Here is a 21,417-nt window from a genome sequence, read left to right on the forward strand (position 1 = left end):
CCCTGGAAAAGGTTGGGGGCGTGGGGGTGGGGAGGATGTGGTGCTATTATTATCATCATTTTACAGTTAAGGAAACTGAGGCAGACAGCATTTAAGTCGACTTGCTCAGGGTCACATTGCCATTAAGTGTCTGAGGCTGTATTTGAACTCAAGTCTTCCTGAGCTCAGCACTCTCCACAGTGCCACTTAACTGTCTTATAACTATGACAACACATTTAATTGTTGTTGTTTTGGTATAGGGAAGACCCAGTAAGGAAAGGCTCTTTATGAAGGCACATCAGCACCAGGTCTGCAATTTGTAATCATAGAGATTTGTCAGGGATACTGAGAAATTAGGGATTGGGCCAGGGTCAAAGAGTCAGTATGGGTCAGAGGAGGAACTGGGACCTTGGTCTTCCTGACTCTGAGGCCAGCTCTTCCTCTATGCTGTTGCTTTTAATAATATACATTAGGTGGGGCAGCTAGGTTGCACAGTGGATAGAGCACTGGCCCTGGAGTCAGGAGGACCTGAGTTCAAATCCGACCTCAGACACTTGACACTTACTAGCTGTGTGACCTTGGGCAAGTCACTTAACTCCGATTGCCTATAAAAAAAGAAGTAATAATTCACAATAGGTGAGCATTAAGTACACAGGAAAGATGGGAGTGTTCTGAGAGATTCAAGGAGGAGGATCATTTCTCGATGAGGGGATCAGGAAAGCATGGAGGAAGCATCACTTAAGTGGGATTTTCAAAGAGGGGGCACAATCAAGGCAGCAAAGCAAAGAGTGCTGTATTTGAAGTCAGTGAAGTTGGGTTCAAATCATGGTTTTGCCTCTCATTGGATATGTGACTGGGGAAATTACTTAACCACTTGTGGCCTCAGTTCCCTCATCTGTAAAGTGGGGCAGTTGCCTCTGAGGAAACTTTAAGTTATAAATCCATGATCCTTTGAGCCTTTGTTAAGGTTGTCTCCTAATTCAGGTCTCATCCACGTCGGAGAGGGATTTTGGCTCTCCAAATTTCTACCTACTCATAGACTTCTTGCTGCTTCTGTCCTCCATCACCGAAACCCTCTTCTCCACCCCTCCACCAAAATATGGCCAGCCATCGACCCTTGGAGACAACCTATCTTAACATGATTCAGTACTGGTGGCTTCTTCCTCCCCACCAGCAGAATGGTTGGGGAATCTCTATGCCACTGTAGAAAGATCACTGAATCTGGAGCCAAGACTTGGGTTCAAATCTCAGCTCTGTGTGACCCAAGGCAAATTCTTCTGATGGCTGGGCCTCAGTTTCCTCATCATTAAACGATGGGGTTGGCCATTAATAAGTTACTTACAACTCTAAATCTTAGGAACCTGTGAGTCAGGGACAATGAGGGATTCCTGGTGGGTTGGGGGAGATGGTGGCCTTTGTTTACCAGTCATTCTATGGTCTTGTAGTCAGTGTCCTTTCTGATCCCCTGTTCTAGACCCTTTTCACTTAATTCAGTCCATGAATTTTCTAGCCTTAGAAGGAGCTCAGGTAGACCATGGCTCTTTCTCTCCCATCATTTATGCTTTGGCAAACAGTGACCTTGACCTTGGATATAACTGTGGTTTATGGGTCAGACTACAGCGTGAGCCAAAGGTGGGTGAGAGGCAGCTTGATGTGGTAGATAAAAAACCTAGCCTCAACATTAGAAAGACCTGATTTTAAGTCATACCTCTGAAAAGTACTGGCTACTCTAATCTTCACAAGTGCTGTAGGCAGCTCTGTAAGACTATAATTTGCAGAAAATTTGTTGATGTAAATTGGTAGAAGTGATTTCCTCATCTTACCAGGAATTCTCTATTTCAATGAAATAAACAATAGGTCCAGAATTAAAAAAAAAATTCTGCTGATTCATATTGAGATTGTAGTCCATTATAACCACACAAGGTTATCTTGTATTTGTAATGTTGAGTTTTTGAACTCAAGTATAAACTTTAAATTTATCTCTGTAATGAGGACTGGCCAGTGGGGGCCCTGTTCCTCTACATCATTCTCTTATATCTCTATTTGCTTTCTTCTTATTAGAATCAGCTATCAGATGTTGTACCTTTTGGGTACTGTGTTAACTATCTCTGCTATCTTTGAGTCATCTGCAAATTTGTGACTATGCATGACAAGGAAAGAGCAGAACAAAAGGAACAAGGGATGTGTGGAGGCAGGGGTGTGCCAGTAAATGTTTAACAACTAGCTCTCTGGGGAAAAAATGTGCCGCATGACAGCCTTTTAAGTTTAATCGGCAATATTAACATTTTCTCCATCACTTTCTAGAGATAACACAGCAATGAGCCAAGCCATGACTTGGAGAGTTTACTGATTTCTGAGGTGGAAATTCTTGGAAAATAGAACAATCAGGGTGTGTGTGTGTGTTGTGTGAGTGGTAGAGAGACAAGGTTGGGTAGGTACTATTGGGGCCGGATTCAAGGGGGACTTGAAAGCCAGGTAATAGAGTTTGAGTTTAAAGTGCTAAGAAAAACAGAGAGTCATCAGACATTCTTGACAAGGTCTGGGAAGCTTAATCTGGCAGAGGTGTGTAGGGTTGGTTTGGAAGGAGGCAGACCCATAGCAGCCTGGCTGTGAGGTAATGAGGGCCTTGGTATGAGGTGATGGAGGATCTTGGAGAGTTGGAGTTTCATGAGTTTCATGATCCTGTTGATGTACCAGTTGGGCTCTTGGGCTTAGCATGGACCCTGAACTGTAACCTACAACCCTGAAACAGTACCCTTCTCCCCTACCACACTGGAGCTGTTCTCTTTCTGAAACTCCAACTTGTTACTTTCGCTGTGGGGCCCCTCAGGCCTTTCACCCCTGCTTGTCCTGCAGATGTGTGTGACCTGAGCCCAAGACCCTTGTCTCATCATATCCTGGTTCTTCTACCCTATGGTCTCTGGGGTGAGGGCTCAGGAGAGCCCAGGAAGTACATCTGTGGTGGGAGAGAGAAATCAGGAGATGGGGATGCAGGGGTGACCCTGCCCCTGTCCTCAATCAGCAGAGCTGTGAGATCCCCTCCTGGGGAGGCAGGAGGAGGGATAAGCAGACTGTAGCTCATCAGTGTGGAACTGAGAGTAAAGATCCACCAATGGGAGGGAGGGGCAAGGCTTGGCCTGGAGGGCAATAGGGCCACAATTCTGTCAGATGGGGCTGGGGGTTCCCTGATACCCAAGTGTGATATAGTGAGAAGCAGAGTGATCTAGTGAGAAAAGCACTATATTTGGAGTAAGGAGGCCTTTCTTTTCTGCCTTTTCAGTAAAAATAGCCCTCACTTGACCCATCCACCCCAATCAGCTATCATCCTATATCTTTCCCTTCCATGGCTAAACTAGTTGAGAATCTATATCTTCACTTCCTTTCTTCTCACTTTCTGAACTCTCTGCAGTTCAATTCTGTTAATAACTAGCTGTGTGACCTTGGGCAAGTCATTTCCCTTCCTGTGGGTCTCAGTTTCTTCCTCTATAAAATGAGGTTGTTAGACTAAGTTTCCTTCTAGCTCTGAATTGATTTTTTTAAAGTTAGGTTCTGTGAACTTGTTTATTTTATTTTGAGAACTATATTTCAACAGAATTGATTTCCATTTGAAATCCTATGTATTTTATTTTATTTTTTTTGTAGAGGCAATTGAGGTTAAGTGACTTGCCCAGAGTCATACAGCTAGTAAGTGTTAGGTGTCTGAGGCTGGATTTGAACTCAGGTCCTAACTCCAGGGTCCATGCTCTACCCACTGTACCACGAAGCTTCTCCCATGTATTTTATGCATTTAAAAACATTATTCTGAGAAGGGCTCCATAGGCTTCACTAGACTACAAAAGGAATCCAAGATACAAGAAAAGGGGAAGAATCCCACTTTGGAAATGCCCAAATGAGATCTTCTACCCAGAGAATCACTGAGACTTCTATTCTCCTTGGTTTGTCTTCCATGAATGATTCTCTCACCTCTCAATCAGAGGAAGGGGATTGGAGGGACTGAGAAGAGGCCCAGGGCTTCTCCAATATCCCAACCCAGTCTGGACCAGAAAGCTAAGTCATCTTTACAGACCTCAGTTTCCCCTTTCCTAGACCCTCTCTCAGCAGGCATTCTAATGAAGTTGATGCCAGCCTTCTATAGGTAAGGCTGCCTCACTTCGCTGGCCCAAAGGCCAGCATGAGGGGTCAGGAGCCACCCTAAGAACAAGTGAACCGTGGATATGACCACCCTCCTCCAGGCTCCCGTGTGGCCCCTGCTCCCCCGCAGCTGCTGTGGTACCTGCCAGGCTTGAGCTCTGGAGTGAGATCTTGTTGTTCTCAGGAGCTGGGGGTACAGCTGGCTGAGTGTTGTCCCACACTGCTATAGATAACGACTTCCTGCTGAGAGCCTAATCAAAGGCCTCGTGCTTGGGGGAGTGAGGAGGGGTGAAGGGTGAGCTCAGAACTCATTATCAGTATTTAGTTTGGGGCTTTTCAATGGATTCCTGTTCCCTGTTCTTACTCCCTTATCCAGAGGTCACCTGATTAGCTTCCCTGCCCCTGCCCCTGTGCCTGCCACAACCCTCCAGAGATGGATCCTGGGCTTTGCTGGGGACGTAGCTGTACTAGGTGTTCAGGTAAATGAGATTCTACCAGGATTTCTTTTTAGTGCCCCTCTCTTTCTCTCTGATACACAGCCTCTCTGGGGAGGCCTTAATCGTGGCAAAGTGAAACCCTCCATTCCCTCCATATGTCTGCATTGAACCTCCGGCTAAAACTCCCTAAAACTCCACTCTATGTCCCTAGTAACCTCATCTTTCATTCCTCTTCCTTCTCACACTGTCTTTGTTCTCTTGCCCATTGAATGGCCCATGGATCTCTAACCCTGCCACTACAGGGATTTAGAAATATAGGGATAAGGGGCAGCTAGGCGGCACAGTGGATAGAGCACTGGCCCTGGAGTCAGGAGGACCTGAGTTCAAATCTGGCCTCAGAAATGTAACACTTACTAGCTATGTGACCCTGGGCAAGTCATTTAACCCCAATTGCCTCACCAAAAAAAATAGGAATAAGTTCAAATAAATACAAAGTAATTAGATACTGCTCCTGGACAATTGCCCTGTTGTGGCATAGGGGCTTGCATAATAGCTCAATGAAACTATGAGCAAGACAGACAGGTCATAGTGGAGAGATGTGACAAAAAATGATCCACTGGAGAAGGAAATAGAAAACCACTCCAGTATCTTTGCCAAGAAAACCCCAGAGACAGTGTTAAAATGCTAAAAGATATGACATTGGAAGATGAGTCCCCCAGGTTAGAAAGGGCCTGGCCTGCTATGGTCCAGGGGTCACTGAGTGTCAGACATGACTGAACAGCAACAACAGTAGAGTTAGATACCAGGTAGTTAGGGAGAGAGAGCAATCGCAGCTGGAGGAATTAGGAAAAGCGTCATGTAGAAGAAAATGGTGCTTAAGCTGCGTCTTGAGGGAAAAGCAAGATTTGACAAGATAGAGGTGAATAGGGATAGCATTTTACACATGAAGCAAGTAAACAGGAGATGGAATGTCTTGTGTAAGGGACAGAGAGAAGAACAGTTTGACTGGATTGCCTTAAGTGGGAAGGAGAGTGATGTACCATGAGGCTAGAAAGATTGATTAGATTGGGAAGGACTCTAAGAGCCAAAGAAAAGGGTTTATATTTTATCTTAGAGGTAATGGGAAAACATGAGTTGTTTTTTTTTTTTTTTTAAAGCATTGTACTGGGAAAACACTGGAGTTTACTGAATGAGAGAATGACATAGATTTGAACCTTAAGGAAAATAACTCTAACAGCTGAGGAGGATGGAATGGAGAGATGAAGAGAAGTGAGGCAGAGGGATCAATTAGGAAGTGGTTGCAATAATCTAGGCAAGAGATGATGACACTAAGGTGGTGGCTTTGTGAGCAGAGACAAGGAGGCTGATTCCAGTGATTCTGGGAAAGGAGAAATGAAAAACTTTACCCCCTGATTGGCTATGTGAGAGTGAGGCATTAAGGATAAAGTTGACTGAGAACCTTTGAGACTTAGAAGGATGATGGGGTCCATGACCAAAACAGGAAAGTTAGGGAGAGGGGTGAGTTTGAGAGGAAAGAGAATGAGTTCTTTTTGGGTCATATTGATATGAGGTGTTTTGGGGACATCCAGTTAACAATGTGCAACAGGGAGTTAGTGATGTGGGACTGAAACTCAGGAGCAAGGTTAGGGCTGGATATATAGATCTGGGAATCATCTGCATAGGGTTGATCATTAAGCCTTTGGGAGCTGATAAAATCCCAAGAGAGCAGAGAAAGAGTAGAGGGTCTAATTTAGGTCCCATTTAACATAGCAGGGGTGACTTCTTAGAAGACAGTTATCTTGGTATCTTTGGTACAGATGAGGTACAAGTTCTTTACCTTTGCTGTCTAAACAAATGTACATGTACTATAGATTATCCTCCATAATTCTGCTTTGCATGTCATTATTAAAATGAGTATATATAAAAACCTTCACTAAATTTCCTTTCCAGCATATAAACATTGTGAGGAGATGACTGATTTCTCAAAGGCTTTGCCAGGGAAACCCAAGCTCTAGCATGATTCTATCAAGCTAGGAAGTCCAGATCCAGTTATGGACATTTAGTCTCATTGTTATAGAACCAGCTCTATTTAAGTGCAGAAGAACTCATCACCAGAATATATGCCATTGGGTGATGAGGTTTTCTGGCCATAGCAACCTATCTTTGGGATTTATGCAGTGGTAACTATTTGTGCTGATGTGGAAACTACCTTTGCCACTGAAATCACAGATCTTTGTTGCTGGCCTTAACCACAACCTGGGAAGAATGTAAATTCCTTGAGGGCAGACACTGTTTGACTTTTTTCTTCATATCTCTAGCCCATAGCAAAGTGCTTGACTCTAGAAATTCTTGTTAAATTTAAGTGAATGACAGTGGAAGCAATGGAATACTGTAGATGGGCTCATAAAGAATGAGAAAGAAGAGGATGGAAGGCAGAAGAAACTCAACCCCTTAGAGTATTCCATTTCTTCCTTTAGCAAAGGAAGGGGTTGGACAAAATGCATTCTCTAAATGAATTCTAATATTCTTTCCCTCGTGGTTCCTCCCCTTGCGAACCTTACAGTCATCATCCCTGTTTGATTTAATGATTCTACAATAGAATTAGTCTTCCTCAAGGTCTGTCTCCATGGCTCTAGCCCACTGGCCTTGGTGTCTGGTATATAGGAGAAGCAGAGACCCACCACCCCCAGCTTGGATCCTGAGGGCATCCCACCAATCCCTCAATCTATGTGTAAGTGGGTCTCTCCCCTAGCCCAGAGTGACTTTTCCTTACAGAGAGAGGGTCTCAAGGACTCTTTCTTCTAAATGATTACCTTTCAATCTTATTTCCTCAAGGAAAGTCCTTCCTAATCTTTTCTTTCCACAGTTCTTCCTTGTAAGCTAGAGAGCAATATCATTACCACTTAATTCCATCCCATCCCAAGCTAAGGGTGATACCCTTGACCATGAGGGAAGGGGAGGGGGTCCCACATCTAATTTGTACTTAGTTATCATGTTAGCATTGGCTCTATTTGTTTGGGACCAAGATGCTCTGGGTACTTAACAGCAGATTAAGCAACCAAGTTCTGGATAAGAAGCTAAGACCCTGCCGGCTGCTGACCTGCCATTTATGCCAACTGATTATTCTGTTTACTGAGGCTGGCAGTGGGAAATGGAGAGGAGGGGAGATAGCCTACTCTGGATGTATATATATGAGAGTCCCCAGTGGTTCTCTTCAGCTCAGAGAGGACCTCAGGAGGTGGTATCTGTGGGAGCTGCTTGAAGAAGAAACCAATCATGATGAAGTTGCTACTTCTTGCCCTTGTCTGCCTCCATTTTTCAGAGGCAGACAAGGTAATCAAGTAAGTCCTGAGTTTGGGGGGGCAGTGTTTGGAGAAAACAGGAGAGAGAAGGGAGAAGGAAGTACAATGCCCTGGGAAGAGCCCTGAACTGGGAGTCAGAATAACTGGGCTGGAATGCTAGCTCTGTTACTTATTACCTGTAGTATAATGTGCAAATCAATTAACCTCCTTAGGCCTCAGTTTCCTTATAATAATAATGGTTAGTATATGTATATTGCCCAAAGTTTCTCAAAATGCTTATTTATTTGTGAAGTGTTTAGCACAGTGTCAGGCACATAGTATGCACCATATAAATGCTTATTCCTTTCCTCCCTTCCTCCATATTCCATTCAATTGATTCATACACCAACCCTGGGAAGTAAGTGTTATTAATATTATTCCCATTTAACACATTAGGAAAACTGAAGAACAGAGAACTTGAATTACTTACCCAATGTCCCATAGCTAACAAACATCAGAAGTAGGATTTGAATTCAGGTCTTCCTAACTCCATGTTTTCCTCTCTGTGCATTGAGTCATCTATCTGTTCCCTTGGCTATAAAATGAGTTAGATGAGACTCAAGACATTTTGGGAAAGGCATAAAAGCCTTGACTTTGCAGTCAGAACTCCTAGATTCAGATCCTGGATCGGTCACTTACATCCCAGGTGACTTTGGGCAAGTCCCTTAAGCTGTCTGGATTTTAGTTTCCTGATGGACAAAACGAGGAAGTTGAGCTAGAGGACTTCTGAAGTCCCTAGCAGCTTCAGGTCTATGAGCCTACGATGTTAGGAAAGAGGGACCAGGACCAGAAAAGGTAAGTCATTGTGTGATCATCAAGTAAGTCTGTAGAACCAAGACTTCTGAAAGGCAAAGAAGGATCCCACATATTGGGGCTATGGGGGAAATGGCCATAGTAAAGGATTGACTCAATGCCTCGAGGCTCATCCTTGCCATCCTCACCCTCCAACCCAGAATTTTCAATGTCTGTGACAATTCAATTAAAACCAACAAGCATTCACTAAGCATTTACTGTGTATAAGGGAGGCACAAGATTTTTTTTTAAATGAATAGTTCCTGAAGAAACTTATAATCTATGGGGAGTGAGGGATATGATGGTGGAAGGAAACAAGCATTTATTAAACACCTGCTATGTACAAGGCACTATGCTAAGTGCTTTACAAATATTATCTCTTTTGATCCTCACAACCACCCTGGGAGGTAAATGTTATGGTTGTAGGGAATGAGTGGTGCTGAGTCCCATGTGTAGAGAGGGACACACATGTTTTGAGGACCTGTCATTGTGTGGGGCTCTAAGAGAGGCAGATTAGAAATCTCTAGCTTCTTCTCCTCCCACCCTTCTCCAAGGGAGACTCATTTCTGCCAGGAGGGGAAGCAGGAGGTTGGGGCTGGAGGTTACTCTCTGGACTAGAATTATACCCATCTGCTCCCTTAAATACTTTGAGTCTAAGAGTTATAACTGGGTTCCATGTAACTTCTGATCACTTTGTCATTTTGAGTAGAAGGGGAAGCCAAGCTCTATATCCAAGACTTGACTCCTTTCTCATCAAATACCAGTTCCACAATGAACACCCACAGAGAATAGCAAAGAACTCTCATTTATCCAAATCATAGCAAAACAGTAATCAAGTCACTTGGTTGAGTCAGGGAGGAGTGAGTTCTGGGACATTTGCACTAGTAGCACCTCCTACTGCCCCCTCCCAGGGTGCCTCTGAAGAGGTTCAAGTCCATGAAGCAGGTGATGAAGGAGACAGGTGTGCTGCATGACTTCTTGAAGGATCACAAACGAGACCCTGCCACCAAGTACTTCAACCGGTTTGCTGCTGGCTATGAGCCCCTGGACAATTACATGGATGTGAGTGAGCATCTTCTCTCTCTCTTCAGCTTGAAGGCTGACTCCCTGCTCTTCTGGGACCCTTGGGATCCACAGCTCAGAGTGTGCCAGTCAGCTATGATGAGCATCTCCCAGGGGAAGGGTCCTGGATTACAACAAAAAGGAGATATGCTCTCCACCCTCAGGAAACTCCCACTTTGACAGAAAGGGACAAAGTCCTTGCCTGGAGGATCCTTCCATTTTAATGGGGGGGGTGACCATGGTGAGACTCAAGATGGGCCCTGCCATGTTGTTGCATTGGTAGGTGACCCAAAGATAGATGGGAATAGCTAAGGAACAGGGTGGATGACAGTATCAGGAGCCACAGAGATCTTGGTAGGCTAGCATTTGGTCCCATTGAATATGATGAAGCTGAAAAGAAATAAATGCAAAGTCATAGACTTAGGTTAAAAAAAATTCAACTTGTCATTTGAACTATCTCAAAATGACTCCTGAGTCTATCAGTTTTCCCCTCCCCAGAGTTCTTCAAGCCAAGCCTAGATCACCATATGTCAGGTACTTTACAGAAAGCACCTTTCAGGTATTGCTTGGATTAAATGAAATCTGAAGTCCCTTCCATCTGGGAATTTCTGTGTCTCTACGGCTGGGTACTGAAGAAGAAAGCATGTTTAAAGGGTAGAATGCAATTGTGCCTACAGCCCAGATTTGCTAGGTGCTGCTAGACTTCAGATAGTCAGGGCATGATCTGAGTGCATAGGTCAATTAGCATTTCTTAAGCAATGACCATGTGTCAGGCACAGGATAGGACTCTGCAGTGTGATGACCCAACCTTCCTCCCTAGATGTCCTACTATGGGGAGATCAGCATCGGGACTCCAGCCCAGAACTTCCTGGTCCTCTTTGACACTGGTTCCTCCAACCTGTGGGTGAACTCTATCTATTGCCAGAGCGAGGCCTGCAGTGAGTACCCCAGGTGGTGGGAGGGAAGGGAGGGAAAAGGGTTCAATTGCAGAAAATATGCCACCTACTTCCAAGGCAGCAAGGAGGGACTACTGGGTGGACTTGAGTATCAGAATGAACTAGCAATTTTTTCAGGGTCCCATAACATACCCAAAGCAAAGCTGAGAAGAATCACTTTTATCTCATCCTATGCCACTCCAACCTACATATTTTTATGATGCACCTACTCTGTACTTGTGGAGGAGGTGGGATGCAAGGGAAGTATAAGACTTGGTCCTGGCTCTGCAATCTTCCTAGATGGACAGGACATGCATAGACCTGCTCCAGCTCTAGTCAATATCCTTGGTTTTGAATCATTGTAGATCTGGTTACTGGGCAGAAATAGGAAGGTGGAGAAAAACCAGTTCAGAGGAAATGGAAGATGTGGTCAGGCAAGATGGCAGCTGAGGAAGGATAGAGATTACTAGTGGGAAGCTATTGCCCCTCCACCAGGGGAGGTGGTTGGGGATCAACCTTAGATCACCCCAGTTCCAAAGCTTAGCTCACCCCAGTCCCTAAGCCTTCTGTGTGGATCTTGGAAAACCTGGATTCAAATCCTGCTTCTGGTCCATTCTGACTTTGTTACCACCGGCAAGTCGACATTACTGCCCCAAGGAAACTCTTTAAGATTCTCAATCAGTAGGTCANGAAACCTGGATTCAAATCCTGCTTCTGGTCCATTCTGACTTTGTTATCACCGGCAAGTCGACATTACTGCCCCAAGGAAACTCTTTAAGATTCTCAATCAGTAGGTCAGCTAGGATGCATGAAGTACCTAGTGTGTGCTAGGCACAGTGCCAAGTGCTGCAATTATAAGACTGTAAGTTTCAGGCAATTTCCACACTGTGGGGGTGACACACCCACAGAATCACTGGTGTGAACCTCCTCTCCCCCAAAGACAGAATGTCATTGTGTGTCAGATTGGACAGTACCATCAGTAAGTACTGGAGGAGTTTGGGGTTGGGGGAGCTCCCCATGGACCAGGACTGGTCAGGTAAGACTTCATTAGAGAATCAGCCCTTGAACTGGGTCATGAACAATGGCCAGGACTTGCATCCTGAGAGTTAGAGCTGGTGGAGACCTTAGAGGTGAAATGGAAAAGAGAAGAAAGGGTACTCTTCAAGGCTAAAACATGAGAATTCCACTTGGGAAAGAGCAGACATGAAAGGGAAAAATCTGTGGTAGTCTTCTTTAAACCCCAAACCCTGAGGGACTCACCTCTGCCCTCCAGCAGGTCAGCCCTTCACCGTCCCAGTCTGAGGGCTGAAGGTGAGAGTAGGTGATTCCAGAGACAATGGAAATAGTAATAATGAGCCATGGGATATCATGCTTTAACTGCTAACAGACTTACAGCAGTACATAAAACAGAAAGTACAGCTATTATTATCCCCATTTTGCAAATGAGGAAACTGATAACCTTAAAAGGTTATTGGACTTTGCCAGAGTCATGTGGCTAATGAATATCACAGATGAGACTTGAACCCAGATCTTCTGACTCCAAGAATGCTCTTTCCATTGCATTACAATACCGAAGAAATGGGAAATGAGGTGATGAGATCAGGACTTATTGGCATCTACTGACACCCTCTTTTTGTCTGAGCAGCCACTCATCCCCAGTTCAACCCCACTAAGTCTTCCAGCTACTCCAGCGATGGACAGACCTTCTCTATTCAGTATGGAACAGGGAGCCTTACTGGAGTGTTTGGCTATGACACTGTGACAGTGAGTGGTTATGGGGGGAATGTGGTAAAGGGGAGTTCATGATTGGACACCTGGGGCAGGGGGTTCTGCTCCAGTTATGGGGCTTGGAAATCTGGAAGCAGGGACATGTGGGAGTGCAGCTGCCAGAGGCAGGAAGCTGAACCCTAAGGTTCTCCTCAAGTTTGTTGAGAGATTGGCCAGAGATGAGAGGAAGCTCTGCCTCCCTGGTTCTTCCTCCTCTTCCTTCTGCCATGAGCTTAGTCTGGCTTCATTAGCTTTAAGGAACATGAGGCATGTGGGGAGGATGATCAAGCTATGTATCATGCTGCCATCCCGCAGAAAAGGCCCCAAGACCCTCAAGGTTTCCTTCCTTCTCTAACCCCTCCCCACCACAAGCTGCATCAGAACAGAGTCTGAGTGGGTCATGACCCTCTCCTCACTTGCCTCACTAAGTGGGGGAGACTAAGCTCATCTGTAGGCCTGGGGAAAAACTGTTCTCCCCATGACCTTCTCCTGAGCCAACCCTTCCTGATGGACTTCTCCCCCATCCCCACAGATCCAGGGCATCTCCATCACCAACCAGGAGTTTGGCCTGAGCGAGACTGAACCTGGCAGCAGCTTTGTGTATGCCAACTTTGATGGGATCCTGGGCCTGGCCTATCCTGCCATCAGTGCTGGTGAGGCCACCACTGTCATGCAGGGCTTCCTGCAGGAGAACCTGCTCAATGAGCCTGTCTTTGCCTTCTACCTTAGTGGGTAGGTGACTTAGTTTACTTTTTCCTCTGTTCCCTTAGCCACCTCCTGACCCTATACCTAATCCTAGTCCCAACAGGTGAAATTCTCTAAGACAGGGTTTCTCAACCTGGGCTTTATGAATATATACATACATACATACATACATACATACACACACAAGCACATATAAGTGTTTCAATATAGTCAGTTTCCTTTGTAATCTTATGTATTCTATGCACTTAAAAACTTGATTCTGTGAAAGGGGTCACAGGCTTCACCAGACATCCAAAGAGGTCTGTCTCTCTCACACACACACACACACACACACACATACACACACACACAAAAGGTAAAGAACCTCTGCTCTGTGGCTCTTTCCGTTTTATTCCCCTCCTAGTAGGGAAATTGGTGAATTCATTGGTATTTGTTGAACACTTGTCATGAAAATGATATGGGGATGGGGATGACTCAGGGAGGGGAGTGGATGTAGGGAAGCTAAAAGGTAGTCCCTGCCCTCAAGAAGCTTACTGGGGATTAGCTGATGGAGAGGGAGTAGTTTCTGGATCAACTTGATAAGCATATGGGCAAGTGAGGAGGACAGTGAGGAGACTGACCTGGCTGGAAAATTGTGGTGCCTGTTGGGGAACAGTGGGATATGAGTTGGATAGGGATGTTGAGGCCAGGTTGTGGAATCTCTGGAAGGCCAGGCAGAGGTTTGCAATCAAAATTCTTCCCCTTTTCCCAGTCTATATTCACAGACTCTGGGGGATATAGAGCCAGGAGAAACTATAGAGACCATTGTCTTTATCATCAGTTTAGGACTGGAAAGGATCTTGGAGGCTGTCTAATGTAACCTTCCTTTACAGATGAAGCCACTATATAGGAAAAGAGATGGGACCTGTGATTTTACTGGTATAGGGAGTTCCCAGGGAGGAACTTTTTCTACCAATGAAAGCTATTTTTTTCATTGTTCAATCATGTCTGACTCTTTGTGACTCCATTTGGGGTTTTCCCCCCAAAGATTCTTCAGTGGGTTGCCATTTCCTTCTCCAGTTCATTTTATAGATGAAGAAACTGAGACAAATTGGGTGAAGTGACTCACCCAAGGGTACACAGCTGGTAAGTGACTGAGGCTGGATTTGAACTCAGGAAGATGAGTCTTCCTGACTCTAAGCCCAGCACTCTATCCCAGCACTGTAGCGCCACCTTGCTGTTCCAGTGCAACTTTGGGAATTGCCTGGAAGTTAAGTGACTTACTTAACCTTCACACAACCACTTCAGTCACAGATGGGACTAGAATTCCAGTCTTCCTGGCCCTAGGAGACCACCTTTCTATCCACTTTGCCAAGCTGCTCCTCCAAAGATTCAGAGGCCTAGGAAATGTATCTTCCTACTGCCCTAGGATGGTCTCAGCCACAGGTCTCAAGTCCAAAGCTCACTGACTACTTGACCTTGGTTGCTGGGAGTGACCTTGGCTGGCCTGTTCCTCTTTCATGTGGGAAGTAGAGCAGTGGAGGAGGGATTGCTGATGCATAATGAGGGCCTGTGGGCTGAATAAGAACAGTTGTGGGAGGAAGTAGGGAAAGAGAAAGACCTTTTCTTCCTTGCCTGTCCCTGTCTCCTCCCCAAAGCTGTTATTTCCTCTATGTCCTCAGGGATGAGAATTCTGACAATGGTGGTGAACTCACTTTTGGAGGAGTGGACAGCAGCCTGTACACTGGAGACATCTCCTGGGCCCCTGTCAGTGAGGAAGCTTACTGGCAGATTGCCATTAATGGGTATGTGAGGTGTGGTGAGGAGAGGGGAAGGTGGACTCAGTATGGATACATGAATGAAGATTATTCCTTCAAGGTGGAAAAACAGGGGCTTAAATGGGAGAGATCCAAAGTCTAGGGAGAAAAATAAAGGCTCCCATGGGTTGATATCTTGAGACTTTATACAAAATAGAAGTTACAAAGAAAGGATGGGGGACCAACTCTATGATTGGTCCGTAAATGAGAAAGTTGAATGAAGAGAATAGAAGTGTGGGACCAATGTCCTCAATCAGGGAAGGGCACTGAAGTCAGAACACTTCCAATGTCCCCAATCCTGGCTCAAGGAGGAGGGAGGAAGCCCAGTAGATTCAGATGTTTTGGATTGGGGACCACCAAGATGACCCAGGCTGGGAATTCCTCAAGCTGGGTTTTCTCTGAAATGAGAGGAGTGGTATTTCCTCAGCAAAAGGCAAATTGAGGCTGATATGGGAGAGAGAACCTTGAATGCAGGCAAGGGGAGGGAAAGCACATGACCAAGACGTATCTCACATCAGGGGCTGTCTTCTTTTAGGTTCTCCATTGGGGGCGAGTCTACTGGCTGGTGCTCTGATGGTTGCCAAGCTATTGTGGACACTGGAACTTCACTCCTCACTGCTCCCCAGTCGATCTTCTCTGAGCTGATGCAGTACATCGGAGCTGAGGAGGATGAAAATGGAGCTGTAAGGGATCCTCTCTAAGCCTCAGTTTCCTCATCTACACAATGGGGATAATTATATTTGGATTCCATATTTCACTGGTTGCAGAGTGGAAAGCATTCTGTAAACCTTAAAGTGCTTAATATATACAAGTTGCCACCATCTTTATTGGCTCCCTTAAAGAACCCTGCAGCTCTGACCCCTGTCTCCATTCATAAGGACAACATTCAGAGCTAGGAGTCCCTTGGTTGGGGTATGGTTTGATTAGTGCTTTGGGGCAGGACTGATATGGAGAGAGTGGAGGTAGAAAATGGGCCAGGAAGCCTCTGAAAGGGTGGAACTCTTAAGTACCTGCCCCCATATATATATCTTTCTTCCTGTGTTTCTCTCCTCTAGTATTTGGTCAGTTGCAGCAATATCGACAGCCTGCCTACCCTCACCTTCAACATTAATGATGTTAACTTCCCCCTTCCTCCCTCTGCCTATGTCCTTCAGGTGAGTCCCCTTCATTCCCCCACCTAGGCATTATCAGGGGTGCCTTATCAGGGGTGGTACCTGTGAGCAGGCAGGGTAAAGGAGAGAGGAGGGAGGTGAAAAGTTGGATTGTAGGATAGAGGAGGGCCCAGATCACACCCTCAGAAATACCTTGCTCCTTGCCCTCCAGGTTTCTTGGGATGAGAAGGACGAAAGAGCACAGGTTTGGGGCACTGGGGGAAAGAGATACACCCCTATTACTTAGCTCTTCCAAGATGTAATGTGATAGAATCAGATTCTCAGTACTGGAAGGGGCATCGGTGATAATCCGGTCCAACCCTCACACAAAAGAGTCATCTCTGTTACAACATCTCCATGAAGTAGTCATCAACATCATCTTGAATACTCTCAGGAATGAGGAGGTCATTGTCTCATAGGGCAGCCTTTTCCATTGTGCAGCTCATAGACTTGGGGCCAAGATCAGAGAGAGATGGTTAGAGGTCAGTAGTACTTAGCCCTCTCTAGTAACTGGGTTGCTCCTTCCTCAGGGAACTTCCCTGACTTGGCTCCTGTACCCCATTTTGGAATTCTCTTGGAGGACTGTATGGGCAGAGGAAAGGTAGATAAGTAGACAAATAGGGAGATAGATAGATGGATAGCTAGATATATGATAAGTAGAGCATCTGTCAAATGCTTGCCATGTGCCAGGCACTGTGCTAAGAAATTCAATGTGGTTCATGGGATGTGCCAATCAATCAGTCAATAACAAACATTAAATTATGTGCTCAGCATGGTGTTGGCACAGAGTGTATGCGTGTATGTGTGTGTGTGTGTGTGTGTGTGTGTGTTTTGGGGGCTATGGAGATATAGGAAACATAGTGTTGACTCCTTTGGATTTTCCAATATAAGTGAAAAAGCGGTTAAACAAAGAGAAAGAACAGTGTTACCAAGCAATGGGTGTTCATTCCCTGCCCCTCCCTCCCCTCTCCTTAGTGGCTAGATTAATCCAGGGGAGGGACAGGTCCTTATGAGATGGGGTGGCCACTGAAGGTTTTCTAGAGAAGATGTAGAACTTTTTCTGCCCAGAGAAAGAAGCTGAAGCCTAAGGCAAATATCTCCTGCTCAATGAGTCCTACTTCCAGAGAGTCAAGGCCAGCTTCCTAGAGGAAGTTGGTCTTCATGGGATAATGAACTCATCTTTTCTTCTCCCCTCCAGGCTGACAGCACCTATTGTGAGGTGGGGATCATGGCCACTTACCTGACTTCCCAGAGTGGCCAGCCTTTCTGGATTCTTGGGGATGTTTTCCTCAGGAACTACTACTCTGTCTTCGACCTTGGCAACAACAGGGTGGGCTTTGCCAGCCTAGCCTAAGCTCTTCTTCCAGCCTATTGTCATCTCCCTGGCTCTTGGGATTGTCCTCAACTTTTCTTCTCTTCCTTCCTCCCTTTCTGTCACTCCTGATGGATTTTGAATCTTCCTTGTGTGACCTGGGAATTTACAAATAAAAATCATTCTAACCCTTCATTCATTTGTTCTTTCATTCAATGTCTGTCAAGCCTTTACTGCATGGGAAACCGTGTACTCGGTGTTGGTGCTAGTACCTCTGGAGATTAGATATGTCTTGATTCCAAGTGTTGCTGAGCTTACAGTCTTGTGGAGAGATAGAAATACCAACATTGATAACCACATGATAAATTTATTAGAGAAGCTTCAAAGAAAATATTATATGAAGCCTGAGGTGGGATGGGAGGGAAGGTAATTCCTGATCAGTGGACCATTCTCACTTCCAAATGCTCTTTGTGGGGTTGGAGGAGCTGGGGTGTTGGGGAAGGATAGGAAGCTTCAGGAGTTGGGTCGGTGTTGGGTCGATTCTGTTGTAGAATTTGGTTTTAATACGAAGTGTCAAATTGGGATTGCTTAATCCTGAACAGCTCCATCTACCTACCATGCTGTACTCTTTTAGTAAGCCCAAAGTGTTTGTTCTGGAATGTCTATCAACCAATCAATGAACAAGAATTTATTCACCACCTACTCTGTGTGTCAGGCACTGAGTCTCTGCAAACTGTTCTTGTATTGGTTACTCCCATGCCCCATATTGTCTGTACACCACACTGCCTCCTCATTTCTATATATTTCCACTGGGTACTCTGCTCCATCAGCCAAGCTTGATCCCCCAACCAACTCATCTTCCCACAATCTTATCTCTGCCTCCTCTCATCCATCTTAGAATGTGTCTACCCTTTTTAAACAATCCAAGTCCCTCCCATCCCTAGTATAGAGACTATGTCTCCCTTATTTTCCTGGAAGATTCCCAAGGGCAGAGACTATCTATACAACTGGAAGTTCCCCATGGACAAGGACTGTGACTACATCTACCCTATTTGGCCAGGAGCTCCCCAAGGCTAGGAATCAGATCTCTGTCTTCTTACTTCTCCCCAGCTCCTATTGGATGGTTCTGCCCCCTCTACCATACAACTCTTAGTCTAAGGATCATAACAGGGATGACAATCAGGCATTGTTATAAAAAATATTAATTTCCCAGGGCCCCTCAAGGCTTTGGGCTCATATGAACCGAATTCTGTCTTAAGGACTTGTACTCAAGTGTATCAGTTTCTCTTTTTTGGATAATTATACTCTGACCCCAGAACAAAATTCCAGGGAAATTTCTTTCTTTTTTAGATATTGAAAATGCAACTTTATTCTTAACTACCAACCTCATATCCTCAGACAGTCTGCTGAAACCTATGGACCTCTTTTCAGACTACTGATTTTAAATGCATAAAATAAAATCCATAGTGTTACCAAGGAAGCCAATTACATTGAAATAAATTCACCCAATTTAAAAATAATTCTCAGACCCCAGGTCAAGAACTCACAGTGAAAAAGAACTGGGTATCATAGTAATAAAAGAAGCATTGTCCCTGAACTTTTTGACGGGACTGCTGTAATCTTAGATTTGAAAGCCAAGGAATGAGCAATTGTATCCCAAACAGCTAAATAACATGGTTGAAAACATTAATCACATATTTTAAACTGCTTGTTGTTGCTGTTGTTGGTCCTTCTTTTCCTAAGAGGACCAATGACATCCCAGATGTGATTTTGACTAGTTGGTGAATTGAATTTAAGTGAGGCAGAGTTGCCCAAAGTTTTCAGCTTCACTCTCTTCCTGAGTCAGTGGCAGGACAAAAGTCAAGATGACTGGTGATCCCCAGGAGGCAGTGGATGACTTTGGCCAAGCTCTAAGTGCTACACCATGCCTGCTTCAGCCACCTTCATGGCCATTGGTATAAATTGTTCTCACCTGCCCGTTCAGCTGGAGGAAATCTTCACATGCTTGGGGTAGACATCCCCCTAACTCACCCACAGGTTGGAGGCCAGCCTATCAGTTACCCTCAACCTGGTTTAGCCTGTCTGCCAAGATGGTTTACCAGGGTGTGGTTGCTGCTCATGCCACAGTTTCTTGGAGCCACAGGTGAGAGCTGGATGAAAGGTGGACACCAAAGATGGATAGGGCTCAGCAAGCCCTCCCACCACAGGTGCTAGTCCTCTTGGAATGCCCCATATGCCCCCTTTTCAAAGCATGTTTAAACTCCTGCTTTCACTCTGAATGCCATTCATTTCTTTTGGCATCCCAAAGATGTGTTCTGCTTAGGTCCATAACAGAGGGAAGCACTCTCCACTACTGCTGTCAGAAGACAGTTCCCTATAAACCTAAATCTCTGACTCTGGCCTTCAGCTTCATTTTCCCATAGGCTCTCACTTTCATCCCAGTTGTCTGAGCAATCAGATTGTCCTGCCAGTGCTGGATCCATGACAGCCTCTGCAAGTGCTATCAGAGAACAAACATGGCAACCAATGCCAAATTAGGGTTTCCAATACATTTTCCAGCAGCCAAAGGAAGGGTTTGTCAATTTCTTTCCTCCCAAAACTGAGCACAGGACTCCAGATGAGAGTAATGAGTAATGAGTAATGAGTAATGAGTAATGAGAGCTGAGCATACTGAACCTATCACCTCCTTCAGTCTGCCAATAGGAGTATGGGAGTAATTGACTCCTATAAATATATTCCCATAGACATATTTCTAAATACCCTAATAGACACTACCAGAGACAGGCTTATCAGCATGTTTGTCTCCATATTAGGGAATTTCTCTGCTAGTATTAGTGTTATTGGACAAAACAAATTAAAACATATGGACTCCAGCATGGAAAGAGGAGAAGAAGGAATTAAAGAGGAAGGAGAGTCCTAGAGTTGGTGGATGGTCAGGAGAAACCTGCTGCCCAGAGACTTGATGTAACTTGGCCTGAGATCTGAGGAATCTGAGTAAATGGGGGAAGCTCAGCTTGGAGCAGAGACAAGACAGGGTGGAAGCAGGGAGCTATCTAGTATAATCTGGGAGAGGTAGAGCTACATGGGGATGGAAATGCTCTGGGTGACTGGATTCAGACCTCCAGAAATGAAGGAACACCTTATCTGGGTCCATCTTATCTCCCAGGGTGGACAAAGCTGTTCCCTGTAACTACTCTGTGTATCTGTAACTGTCAGTTTTAGGATTCAGTCACCTAGTTCCACGAAAGGAAAAGGACCCCAAACTTAATTCTACTTGGGCCTACTTTTGCTGATGTGTTGGTTTGCTCTGTGATTGAGACAAAGGCAGCTGAGACCCAGCTAGCTCTTGGGAATTTTCTCTTCTTTCTCTGCTTTTCCTGGAGCCAGTCTCTACCATGTTTGCACTGGAATCATAGACACAGTTGTAAGGGTCCTCAAAGGTTATCTGGTCCAACCCCCTACCCAAATTAGTAATCCCCTCTACAACAATTCTCCAAAGTGGTTATCAAGTGTCTGCCAGAAGACTCCTAGTGACAGTTACCTCAGTACCTCCTGATGCCCCAGCCAACGCACCCCATTCCCCCACTCTCTGTTGATTCTGTTGGATAGTTCCAAAATGAGGAAGCTCTGCCTTAGAGTCAAAATTTACTGCCTTACAACTTGTACTCATAGGCTCATGATTCTGTTAGGCATGCCAGGAATACTATCCAGGGCAACCAGAACAAATTTAATCCATCTTTCACATGACAATTCTTAATGTACCAGAAGATAAGCATTATATCCACCATACATAGGTATTTATGTCTTCAGAAGAGAACACAAATATTCATTTTGCAGGCCCAAGCTAAGAATGAGTTTTCCAAAGAGTTTACTGGGTTTTCCAAATCACCAATGACAATAGAATTACAAATTAAAATAACCTTGAGGTCTCGTAACATTCTCTGAAAAATGGCAAAGATGATGAAAATAGGAATAATAAATGGTGGAGGGACTGTTGGAAGGCAGGTAC

At 45.0% G+C, this 21,417-nt stretch overlaps 1 protein-coding gene across 1 annotated transcript; it reads left to right on the plus strand.

Moving 5' to 3' along the window:
* The first annotated feature begins 7,826 nt into the window (after positions 1-7,826).
* On the plus strand, positions 7,827-17,603 carry PGC (progastricsin). Its single transcript, XM_027838432.1, has 9 exons — positions 7,827-7,888; positions 9,592-9,742; positions 10,563-10,680; positions 12,323-12,441; positions 12,977-13,176; positions 14,811-14,933; positions 15,481-15,628; positions 16,001-16,099; positions 17,295-17,603. The coding sequence occupies exons 1-9, from the start codon at positions 7,827-7,829 to the stop codon at positions 17,448-17,450; spliced, it is 1,176 nt and encodes a 391-aa protein (XP_027694233.1). The 3' UTR covers positions 17,451-17,603.
* The last annotated feature ends 3,814 nt before the right edge of the window (positions 17,604-21,417 follow it).

This window comes from Vombatus ursinus, unplaced genomic scaffold (assembly GCF_900497805.2).
Source record: "Vombatus ursinus unplaced genomic scaffold, bare-nosed wombat genome assembly UNPS02014826.1, whole genome shotgun sequence".
Taxonomy (NCBI): domain Eukaryota; kingdom Metazoa; phylum Chordata; class Mammalia; order Diprotodontia; family Vombatidae; genus Vombatus; species Vombatus ursinus.

Coding starts and splice junctions, on each gene's coding strand:
- PGC (XM_027838432.1), top strand. CDS start 7,827: ATGAAGTTGCTACTTCTTGCCCTTGTCTGCCTCCATTTTTCAGAGGCA. Junction 7,889..9,591: donor GAGGCAGACAAGGTAATCAA/GTAAGTCCTGAG, acceptor GCCCCCTCCCAG/GGTGCCTCTGAAGAGGTTCA. Junction 10,681..12,322: donor TTGCCAGAGCGAGGCCTGCA/GTGAGTACCCCA, acceptor TTGTCTGAGCAG/CCACTCATCCCCAGTTCAAC.